At 35.8% G+C, this 12,122-nt stretch overlaps 1 protein-coding gene across 2 annotated transcripts in view; it reads right to left on the reverse strand.

The window, feature by feature from the left end:
• The window catches only part of LOC150100477 (protein Mo25-like), a 182,163-nt gene that overhangs the window by 46,819 nt on the left and 123,222 nt on the right, over window positions 1-12,122 (reverse strand). For both annotated transcript variants that reach the window (XM_090402309.1, XM_090402310.1), the window contains one exon: window positions 620-745. In XM_090402309.1, coding sequence (XP_090258435.1) covers window positions 620-745 — 126 coding nt within the window. The remainder of the gene's footprint in view (window positions 1-619; window positions 746-12,122) is intronic.

Genomic DNA, 12,122 nt, shown 5'->3' on the forward strand with positions numbered 1-12,122 from the left:
CTCAGTCCTGAATTTAGTTCAGGCACAAACTTTGTTTGCTTACACTTGGATAAAGGATTAAACTAAATTTATTATAGTCTAACCAAGTGGGAAAAAAAACTTCCAAAAGTAGTTATATTAAAATCGTAGCTGTGTCATTAGAGATTATAGGCACTAGGAATGAAAGACTATAAATTGAGCATGGCTGTCCATAAGTCAAATATTAGTCCCTTCTGAGAAGAGTAACAGAAATATAAAAAATATAAAAGGCAAGCTCAGAAAACCACTGTCCAATGGAGATATAAACAGAAAAGCCCAGAACTGAATAAGGAGCAAGCATCTATACTCTGAGAAATAGAGTATGCATATGCACACTATTTACCTGTGAAGATTAAGATCTTCAGCTGATCACAAAAACAACATTAGAATGTTACTTCTTTCTTCTTAGTCACAACAGCACTATTCTGAAAAACCTGTAGCAGCAAAATTTTTTTGACCTACAGGTTTTTTTGGCATTGATATATAAAAAATATCATACATACTACATTGTGAATCATTTAAATGCTACTGAATAATTAAAAGAAAATTAAATAAAAGCAGTAATACAAACTTTTCATTACTAATCATATAATAAACGAACCTTTAAAGACTGCCTTTTGGTAACATAATTCTCCGAATTTAAAAGATGTTGATAATGGCTAAATACTTTATCATAGTTGCTTTCAAGAAATTCTGCTGCTAGGATTTTATGTCGAGTCAAAACTTCCTGTTAAAAAAAAAAAGTTATGCTTGGCACTACACACAAGAAAATAGCAAAGTCAATATATATATATATATTAAAAAAAAAAAGCTAAAGGCTTTATTCATAGCAAAATAAAAAACTCTTTCCTCAACAATATCAATGAAATGTGGTTGAGATGCATCTCCCTGAATCAATAAATATCATATATATAAATAACAGTATATATTTATCTCACTATCCATCAAAAAAAAAAAAAAACTATTTGTAATGAACAAAAATTTGAAATGAAAATGAAAACTGTATATATGAGAGAATCCTCAAATCAGTGATTAACGGTTTATATCCTACTATATGGGAATAAAGCTATTCCTAAATGGTCTTTTAAATTAAATGAGAACCAAGACATGAAACAATTAGTAATGTAATGATTTAATCTGTTGAGAGTTCTTTCTTCAGGAACTATAGACATACAAGGTATTACACATTTGCAAAATGTAAAAACTATACTTGCTTACCTGTAGACTAGCTGATATTAACACCTCTTGCAATGCACTTAGACAATACTGCCAATGTTCAAAATATTTCTGAGTCACTTTCTGGAATGCTTTTCATTACTGTTACCACATGATGTTGGATGCATCAGAAATGCCATAAAATCTGTGTCCTTCAAAAGCATTCTTCAGTTTTGGAGACAGCCAAAAGTAGCAAGGAAAGGGACTAAGTCTGATGAATTCATGTTACACTTTAATGGATTAATTTAGAGCACAAAGAGAGATAATTAAATAACTGGCTTAATCAGTTCAATATTTCATCTCAGTCACAGAGACATCTTCAGGAATACAATGTTAAAATTGCAATAACACATAGAAAAACACACAAGAAACAATAAGTGGAAGAAATGAGATTAGAATAAATTAAGACTGAAGTCCTATGAGGATTACCCTCTATGGGTGCGGTTGGCTAGCCTTAGATGTTGGGTAGGAGGCCTAAGAATTAAAGTTTCCAAAATTTTGGGAAGTTTAATACAACCATATTTATTAATATTAGGTTTGTTTTTTTAAAGTCTACAACTGATTCTAGAAGAGTCAAGTTTGTATTTGATGTGATGGAACATGGTGGTTTTCTTTCATCTGATTCTGTGCAAGGTATCCAAGGCATGGTCTGCTAGACCTGACTGACCATAGTTGGGGCAGCAGATGTATTTTCTGTGTTCTTTTAGGCAGATATTAGCAGATCTCCCAGTCTGAACATAATATGATAAGTTGCAAGAACAAGGAACCTTGTAAATACCTGGAATAGAGGAAAGGAAGCAAATCCTTAGGAGAGCAGAGAAGGGAAGCCAACATCAAATGAGGTTTGAATGCAGTGCAGAGATTATACTGTATTTCTTTATAAAGTTCTAGCTATTTTTTCTGAAGTACACCAGATACAGGGAATATAGCATTATTGTAGTCTATGTTGAGAGGAATGTGAGCAGGTGGAATTCTGTTTAAATTAGCAAACCACCTTAGATTTGCTCTGTTCACACATTTTTGAAAGTTAACACTGTTGAATTCCTTCCTAATATCTTCATTTTTAATATGATTTTGCCTCTGATGTCAACTGTTTACTGCTCAATTTTTCTCAGAATTCTCGTATCTGTGCTCTCTGGTCTTTGATGAAATGTTTTATTTCTAATTTAATCCATAGAACCATAAGTTAAAATTAGTTTGAATACTGTCTTGTATACAGTTAATTCAGTGGTTTGCCTTGAGAGAGAGTTTGAGGGAAGACTGGATTTGCATAAGAGGGACAGTCTATACCTGAATGTAGTTGGTATCAGGAGTCTAGAAAAACTAATAACTGGTATGAGACCTAACAAAGAGTCAGGGAAACTAAATTATAAAGGGAGGAATGGTGAGAATGTAAGTGTAAGAGCAACAACGTTATATAATTGTTAATGACGGGAATGGGTTTTGTCATGGAAATGTTGATGAGGAGAGAACGATTTTGACTTGGTGTTCATCCAGTTCAGACCCATGAAACATGTGCAAAGATGTTTACATGTATAAGGCACTAGAGAAGAATAGAGATCTGCAAGTTGTCCAACTGTGTCATGCAGGCTGCAGACAAGGGTATACAAAAGAACATGCAGGTAGATTATTATCTCTATACACAAATGCTAGGAGTATCAGAAACAAAGGGGTAGAGTTTGTTGCCTTAGTCAATATGTTGGGACCTCAGATTATAGGCATTAGTGAGACCTGGCTATCAGAATCAGACATACTAACTGGTATCAGGTGTAAAGGGTACACTATTTTTAGGAAGGATAAAGAGGATAGGATGTGCTGCTAATGATATCAGATGACTTGAATCCAGTGAGAGTTGAGACCTATGATTGTAGTACAATTACTAACAGTATTTCATGTGGCAATGAGTTTGAAGCCATCTGGTGTGAAGTGGAATCTAACAAGATCAGTTACATAGTGGGCTGTTGTTACAGACCTGGTGGATCAGTTGCTAGTGATGAAGAAATGTATCACCAAATAGATAAGATGAGTGCAAAAAGTGTAATCATAATGGGAGAGTTTAATTATCCAAATATTGACTGGGTAGCAGTAAAATCTCATGAGAAGTATGAAAATGCATTTATTGAGCTGTTGAGGGAGACAACTTCCTCAAACAGCATGTGACAGAAGAAATTCAAGGTCAAAGAGTGTGAGATTTGATTATAGTGTCAGAGGGCACTATAATCAAATATATTCTGCCTACGGTTGGTGACAGTGATCATATGGTACTCACTTGAGAAGTGACTAAGTTCACGAATGTTCCATTCAGAAAAGGTTACATGCTGAACTACAAAGCAGGAAATTATGATCAACTGAGGAGTATACTGAGTTCAGTGAAATAGGATCAGTTGATGGATGGGAAGAATATCGACAATGCATGGGAAGCATTTAAACAATACTTCAGATTGTGAATCGGGACACACTCTAAAATTTCAGAGTGTGTCCCGAGAGTTTGAAAAATAAATAGGGTAGGAGTCAAATGGATTTGTAATCTTATCAAACAAGAAATTCGTAAGAAAAAAGGATGATATGCAATAAGGATGATGTACATTATGAAAATTATATACAGACTGGAATAGTCACAACTGTTGTCCACAAAGCAAAGTCTGACTATGAAAAGAAACTGGCTGTGCAAGCTAAAGACAACCCACATAAATTCTATCGATAAGATGCAAGTAAAAGAAAGAAAGAATATGAAAGAATAACTCTTCTAAATGCAGATGGCATAAGGGTTACAGCTGCAGAAGAGGTTGTTCATCCATTTTGTTAAAAGCTATCAACCTGGTGTATACGACATTGAGCTCACTGCTACCTCTTCAACGGATGAAGAAATTCAGGTGTATGATGATGAGGTATTAGAGATGTTGCACAAACTGAAAAAGAATTCAGCAATAGGGACTGATGGAATATCAACACATGTGCTAAAAGAGTGTTCAGCTGAACTGGCTATTCCTTTGACCAGGCTATTTAATGAGTCTCAGAACAGGGAAGATTCTGCAGGAATGGAAAGAATGTATGGTAATTCCATTGCACAGCAGTGGTGCAATGGAATTACCATACAATCTTTACATTCATTACATACATTTTTACCATACATACATATCCAATTATGGACCAATTAGTATCTCAAGAGTGGTGGTGAAGATTTTGGAAAATTTGGGCTTGCATTCAGAAATGGGTCGACAGTGAATCTACTTTGTAATGAGCAATATGGGTTTACTAGGGAAGGTCATGTTTTAGCAACTTGTTCACATTCTATAAGAACTAGACAAGGGAAATGGATACACTATGATACTTTTGGATTTTGTTAAGGCTTTTGACAGAATACAGCATGCAAATTGTTGCATAAATTGGAGAATATGGGTTTGGATTATAGAATATTAGACATGGATAAGAGGAGATAGTTGACTGACAGATATCAAGTGGTATACGGGGGATGTGAGTCTGCAAGATTTAAGGTAACTAGAGGTGTACCACAAGGATCAGTGATTGGTCCACTGTTATTTGATGTATACATTAATGATATTGAGAAGGATTTGACAAGCGACATACAGCTATTTGCTGGTGATGCAAAGATAGGTAGGGTAATCAAGAATGCTGCTGATATGCAGTACTTGCAGAATGATTTGAATAGGTGTGAATTGTGGGAATGGGAAAATGGATGTCAGTTCAATGTTGATAAACGTAAAGTCATGCACTTTCGGCGTGATTAGATATCAAATGTCTTATTATATTGGTGGAATTATGCTTGAAGAAACTGATGAGGCAATGGGTCCTAGAGTGTTAGTAGATAGGAAGTTGAAGTTCAGGGCCATGTAGCAAAGATTGCACATACAACTCAAAAGATAATTGCAATGCTGAAACAAACATTCACATGCAAAGATAAGGATGTCATTTTGCCTCTTTACAAGGTGTTGATAAGACCTGACTTGGACTATTGTGTGCAAGTCTGGTCTCCTAGTTTCCATGGTGGGTGTAAGAAGCACCCACCATGGAACTGTACCACATCTCTTTAAGAGTTGAATCAATGTTTTCTTCAGCATGTGACACTGAGAAAACATGAACCAAAACTTTGAATTCTAAGTTTCATTTTTTCTTGAATAATATTTGCATTTTAAAGTTAAGGCTGTGTTATGTATTTTTTTCGTTATTGTTATGAGAGACCTCTAAGGAGAAAGAGGCTCATAAATTGAGGTCACATATCACTCACCCCATGTCATAACTTTCCTTGAATTCATTCATGCTATCTGCACCCACAGCCTCCAAAGGCTCGCCATTCCAGTCACACACACTGCTCTAGCTCTTACTCCTTCCTTGATAGTACTCATTCTCAATTTCCATGGATGTCATCTTGTCTTCTCCCTATCCTCCATAAAATGAAAAATTCCATCTACTGGTATGCTATTTGTAAATGAGAATTTGATAATTGTCTGCAGTCCACAAATTCTCAATCTGTTTTCATATTCCTGATATCATTTTTAATACTCTCTGTTGTATCAGAATCACTACAAAAATCAGAAGACCAGATCTGCGCACAGTAGTCTAAGTGAGATCTTATCAACTTATAAAGAGGCAAAGTGATTTCCTTATCTTTACATGTCAAGGTTCATTTTAGCATTGCAATTATTCTCTGAGTTTTATTTGCAATCTTCACTATATGGTCTTTGAACTTTAACTTCTTATCTACTTTTAGTACATAGGAAGTTGAAGTAAAACACTTTAAGATAGCCTGATCAGTTTCTTCTAGCATAATCCCATAATGCCAAAGTGCATGATTTTATCACATCTTTCTCTTGTTTGCTAGTGTATACAGTCCACAGTTCCAATATCATTTTTAACATTCTCCAGTATATCTGCATCACCTCAGAAACCAGGAAACCAGATTTGCACACAACAGTCTAGATGAGGTTGTAATGTGTGTGTGTGTGTGTGTGTGTGTGCAGGTGGGGGGAGTATATTTTTAGTCTTTCTTTTGCTTGGTGCATGCAATCCCATCAATCCACCATTAATAAATTTAAATAAAATCATAAGAGAGAAGACAGCCAGAAGGCCAAGCCAGTAGTTTTCAAGCCAGTGTTCAAACCAATTTTAGCATATGAATCTGAACTTTAGACAGAAATAAGTAATTTGAGATGGAAGATAACAGATATGAGTTTGAGGAAAATTATGAGAGTGAACACATAGTACCAAATGCAGAAAAATTTTATGAATGAAGAATATATAAAAACACTAGGCATTACTAATATTGAACTGTGTACACTTATACATTAAATGAATATTAATACTATCTTACATTAGAGCTAATCTAAAATAATATGTATACTCAAAGAGAAATGAAATATTTGTTAAACAAGTATTTCAAGGAACATGGCAGAAAAAGACTCACAGGAAAACCAAGATATACAACGGATGATTTTGATTTGGAGTGATTTAGAAAACTGAAATATAAGAGCCAATCAATTAACAAATAACACAATTTAGAAGAAAGATTATTGAAAACTGGTCATAACATAATGTGTTACATTGTTAACAAAAAAAAATAATGCTAATGATGAAATGAAGTTGCTCATTACTTTAATGAGCACTGAAGGATCACAGCTAGATAACTGTGAGGAGACTTCTGCATGTTTTCTGACCCTATGTCCAATCCTCACCTCACAGTTAATAGATACCAGATACTGAATGAATGAGAAAGGACTGACAATTTGGGATTTAACTAGCAAAAGAAGGTACCAACTTTCATCGGGAGAGCAGTGAAAAGTCAGTTTACTGGAACAAACTCCAACACAACATCAGAAGAATTCAAGAAAGGTGCCATCAAAATAAGAAGTATCGATGGAACAGAAGTGGAACTTGCAAAAGAATGAGAGTAACACATCAGCATAACTGATGTTACCAAAAACAAAGAAGAGAAAAACAGGTGAGATTCTTCTAAATAACAATTACAAGATGTTATATTCAGGCAATGGAAAAGTAGTTATAGTATTCGACACTAAACATGATGATCATCCTCTTGAATGGTAGGCAATATCAAGTAAAGTGATGAGAGCAAATATCAAAACAGAGAATTACACAATGAGTCTTTTTTTTGTGTGTGTGTGTGGTGGTGGGGGGGGGGTCCCAAAAAGATTCTTCTAAGGAAAAAGTGGAGGAACTTTTTGAGTCATTCAGAGAAGGCAGCTGGTATAAAGAAAGACCAGATTCTTGTTGAAACCTAAACAGCAAAGCTAGAAAATCATTTCTAGCTTTGCCGTTTAGGTTAAACTAGGTTAATCTGATTTCTCCAGATTTTCTCAAAATGTTTCCATTTTGAGAATATCTGGAGAAAAGAACAAAGCTAATAATAATAGTATTATTAGCTTAGCTTTGCTGAATTTCTGTTCAGGACATGGACCAGCCATTACTAATTGCATGCTATAATATCAGATATCAGATGTTCACCTGGAGAGAAGACACAGAATTAAGAAAAGGTTGATGTACTATGCTACTGTTCATGGTCAATATCTTCATGTTGGTTCAGGACACAAGAAAGAAGCATACAGGAGATCTGAAATACGAAGTGATCACTATTCATTTTTGAGCAGGCTAAAACTGATATCATGTTGAAAAGCAAAGAAAAGAAATCAAGAAAAATAAGTGTTTGAAAATAAATCAAAATTTCAACTCTGTTGGAGCCCAAAGAAAACATTAACTGATTCAGCCAGAGATATCTGGTGAAGGCAATCACCAAGAACAGAACAGAAATATTAGGAAAGGAAGATGAAGTAGATGATATTCAACCAGAAATGCTTAATTATGGAAGTATAATAGCTTTTACAATAGCTTCATGGCATAACTCAGAAGATCTGATCTACATGACTAAATGGCCAAATCTAGATGACTGAAGTAAAGCTCTCATGTAATAGTATCCATCTATAAAAAGAGATAAAACAGAATATGAGAATTAAAAACAGATAATGGCTTTTATTCTCTTATAGGGAATAGGCAAAATCATTTTAGCCCTATCTAACTTTTGGAAACTGAGTGGGCATTTCAATCTTCACAGGTAGCCAATCAGAGATAGCTGATCCAAGACTATCACTAATTTTAAGTGGCACTCAGTCAAGAGACTAACAAGTGCCATCATCTTGTGGTCCATAACATCATCATCAAATTCCTGCCATGTACCCTTAAGGGATGTACAGGATATGATAGTACTACATGAAAAATTTACATCATCACTAACTTCCTATCTACAATTTTCCTCCAAATCAGTCTGTACTTGTCAAGATCCAATATTATCAGATCATATATTTCTATCGTCTAACGCACATTGTACCGTATCAATCCGCCTATATCTTGGTCTTTCTCTGGGTCGTTTTCCTGCCAACCTGGCAGAGAACACATGTTTTGCTAATCTTTCTTCGCCCATTCTGTTTAAGTGACCATACCACCTGAGATTAGCTCTGCAAATGCACTCCTGGATGCCGACAATGTCAAGTTCTTTCCTAATATCCTCGTGTTTAATATGATATTGCCATTGATGCCATCTGTTCAAGCCTATAATCTTTCTCAGGACTCTCATATCTGCAGTCTCTAGTCTTTGTTCAAGTGTTTTACTTCTGACCCAGCTCTCAGATCCATAAGTTAAAACTGGTTTGAACACAGTCTTGTATACAGCTAATTTAGTGTTCCGACTAATTTCTCTCTTATTCCATATGAATTTATTCAGTTGACTTCCCACCATACCAGCTTTGCTGATTCTGTTGTCTATTTCTAAATTTAATTTACTACCTTCAGCAAAAATCGTGCCTAAGTAGCTGAAATGTTTTACTTGTTCCACAGGTTCTCCATTCACAACACAGTTGACATTTTCAACAATTCTACCTATTTTCATTGTCTTTGTCTTTTTAATGCTGACCTTCATACTATATCTATTACAACAGTTATTCAATTTAGTCAAGGTATCTTGCAGACTTGTAGAGGATTTATTTAGAAGTATAACATCGTCTGTATAAAGCAAAAAGCTGACATTAACATCTCCAAGTTTGATATCATGTTTAATACCACTTTCCTTCATAATGTGATCCATATAAATAATGAATAACAGAGGGGATAATGTACATCCTTGTCTCACACCAGATTTAATAGTAAACCACCTTCCTGTACTTCCATCAATTCTAACTGCTGACTAACAGACTAAGTATTGCTTGATATAATGCCACATTGACACCATATAACTGTAGCGTATTGAATAGCTTCTCTCTTGGCACCTTGTTATATGCCTTTTCCAGATCGATAAAACTTAAATACAGATCTTTGTTATATTCCCATGCTTTCTCGACTATTTGTGGTAATGTGAAGATCTGATCCTGACAGCCTTTATTTGGCCTGAATCCAGCTGGTTCTTCACCAAGCTTTTCTTCCACAATTCTTCTCAACCGTTTCTCAAGTATACTTACATAGATCTTGCCAGGAACACTCAGTAGGGAAATACCTCTGTAATTCTCATATTCAGTTTTATTTCCCTTTTTATATATGGGCACTATTAGAGCTCTACTCCAATCATCGGGAATTCATCCCTCTGTCCAGGCTTTCTGAACTATGCAGTGCAGCCATTGAAAGACTTTTATACTACCATAGTTCAGCATTTCTGGTCAAATATCATCTACTCCTGCTGCCTTTCCACATTTCAAGCCTTTGATAGCTTTTTCTACTTCAAGTATGAATATGTATTCCTGACTGTATGCCTGTCGAGTGTTTTTTTACCACTGTGCTATTACTGCTTGTTTCATTTAGCAATTTTTTGAAGTAATTACTCCATACTTTCTTTTAGGTTTGCACGGTGATCCAAATGCATTTTTGGAAATTATGGAGACAACTACCATGTTTGAATAAAAACTTTAGTTTTATATTACTAAAATTTTACAATTCGACGTTTCGACCTTTATGTCAAGGTCATCTTCTGGAGCGTACAAATATACACAAGAAACAAGCTATACTACAATCATACTGGTTCGTTAAAGACACTGACTAACCGCTACCACAATTGTTGGCCTGACCTCTGGTGGAAAAAAAAAAAAAAAATTATACATCAACGCTAGAATCCTATTATTTGTGTTGTCTACTATATACATATATTAATATATATTAATATATTAACATACATATATTAATACATATATATACAAGCCTAAAAGAAAGGATTCAGTTCATCCATGGAAATGATATCCACAAGCACTGCAATCGCTATGGTAAGCTAAAGATTCGTATTTCTCTCCTGATCAATCGACTGGCCTTTTTAAAAAGATGCAGAGACAATAACCTCATTCCGATCTGCATCAGGATAAAAAAGAAATTTATGTCCGCTAAGGCACTCCATATCTATGACCGCACAGAAAAAGCAATGCTTAGAGAACAGATCCAAACAGCCCGCCGAAACCTAGCTACAACACAAAATCTGGTTTCTAAATTACAATCAGAACTATCGAACTATGTTAATCCAGACATTCTACAAACACTTGAAAGAATTACTGACAATTCGGCCAAGCATACCCTGGAAAAGAATAAAGAAAAACTCAAGAAAAAATTCCACAGGTTGAAACAACGGCAAAATATGGCGGCCAATCAGAGGACTTCCTCCCCGAGAAACAACAATGAACAACAAACAAGGGAGACAAGAAGCGACCAACCACCGACAAGCAAGAACCATGTGATTAACATATCAAGCCACACCCTGAACAACGCCAAACTCACGCTGCTGAATAAAGGACTGAACTACGCAATAGCGCCTAAAAAGGTAAACAAACTGGATTTTATCTACCACAGTGAAAGAGGCATCAGATCCCTATCTAACAACATAGCAGACAAAATACGACTAGAAACCAGTAATGTCCTAAATACCAAGAAAACCATACAGAACAACCTGACTAAAACAGAATTAGCAGCAATTAAATCATTAAAAGCCAAACAAAACATAATAATAACGAAAGCTGATAAAGGCAGTACCACTGTTGTCCTTGACAGGTCAACATACATACTGCAAATGAACCAACTAGTAGCCGATAACAACACATACAAAATGGTAAATTATAACCCAACAAAAAGGATAAAGGACAAAACAGAAAAACTACTAAAGTCCGTCACTTCTTGGCCACCAGACACAGTTAAAAAACTCAAACCCCACTACGCCCGCCCCCCCAGAATATATGGGGTTCCGAAAATACACAAACAAAATGTGCCCCTTCGACCAATAGTGGAAGGAATAGACAGTCCCAATTACCACCTAGCCAAGAAATTAGCGGCAACACTCAAGGAGTTGGTAGGTCATTCCCCCTCCTACATAAAAAACATACAACACTTTATAAACAAAATCAAAAACATAACACTCGACAAAGACGACTTATTAGTCAGTTTTGATGTATGTTTCTGCCCTTTTCACTAATGTCCCCATCAATGACACAATTCTCCTACTACAGAACAAATTTCCGCCCGACATTACGGCCCTCTTTGCCCACGTACTAAAGTCCGGTTACTTCGTGTGGCAAAACAAATTCTACCTACAAAAGGAAGGTACAGCGATGGGCTCACCATTATCCCCCCCCAATCGCGAACTTCTACATGGAAACCTTTGAGCAAAGGGCTCTTGATTCCGCCACGCTTCGACCGGCAATCTGGCTCAGATACGTTGACGACGTGTTCGTGATCTGGCCGCACGGGCGACAAACGCTAAACACATTCCTCAGCCACCTAAACAAACAACACGAACGCATACAATTTACCATCAAAATTGAAAACCAAAATTCGCTGCAGTTCCTAGACACACTAGTTACACCTCTTCCTTCAGGCAGTCTATCCTTCACGGTCTACCGAAA

Source organism: Typopeltis vanoorti, chromosome 13, assembly GCF_054136105.1.
Source record: "Typopeltis vanoorti isolate ZY-2024b chromosome 13, IOZ_Tvanoo_1.0, whole genome shotgun sequence".
NCBI classification, from domain to species: Eukaryota; Metazoa; Arthropoda; class Arachnida; order Uropygi; family Thelyphonidae; genus Typopeltis; species Typopeltis vanoorti.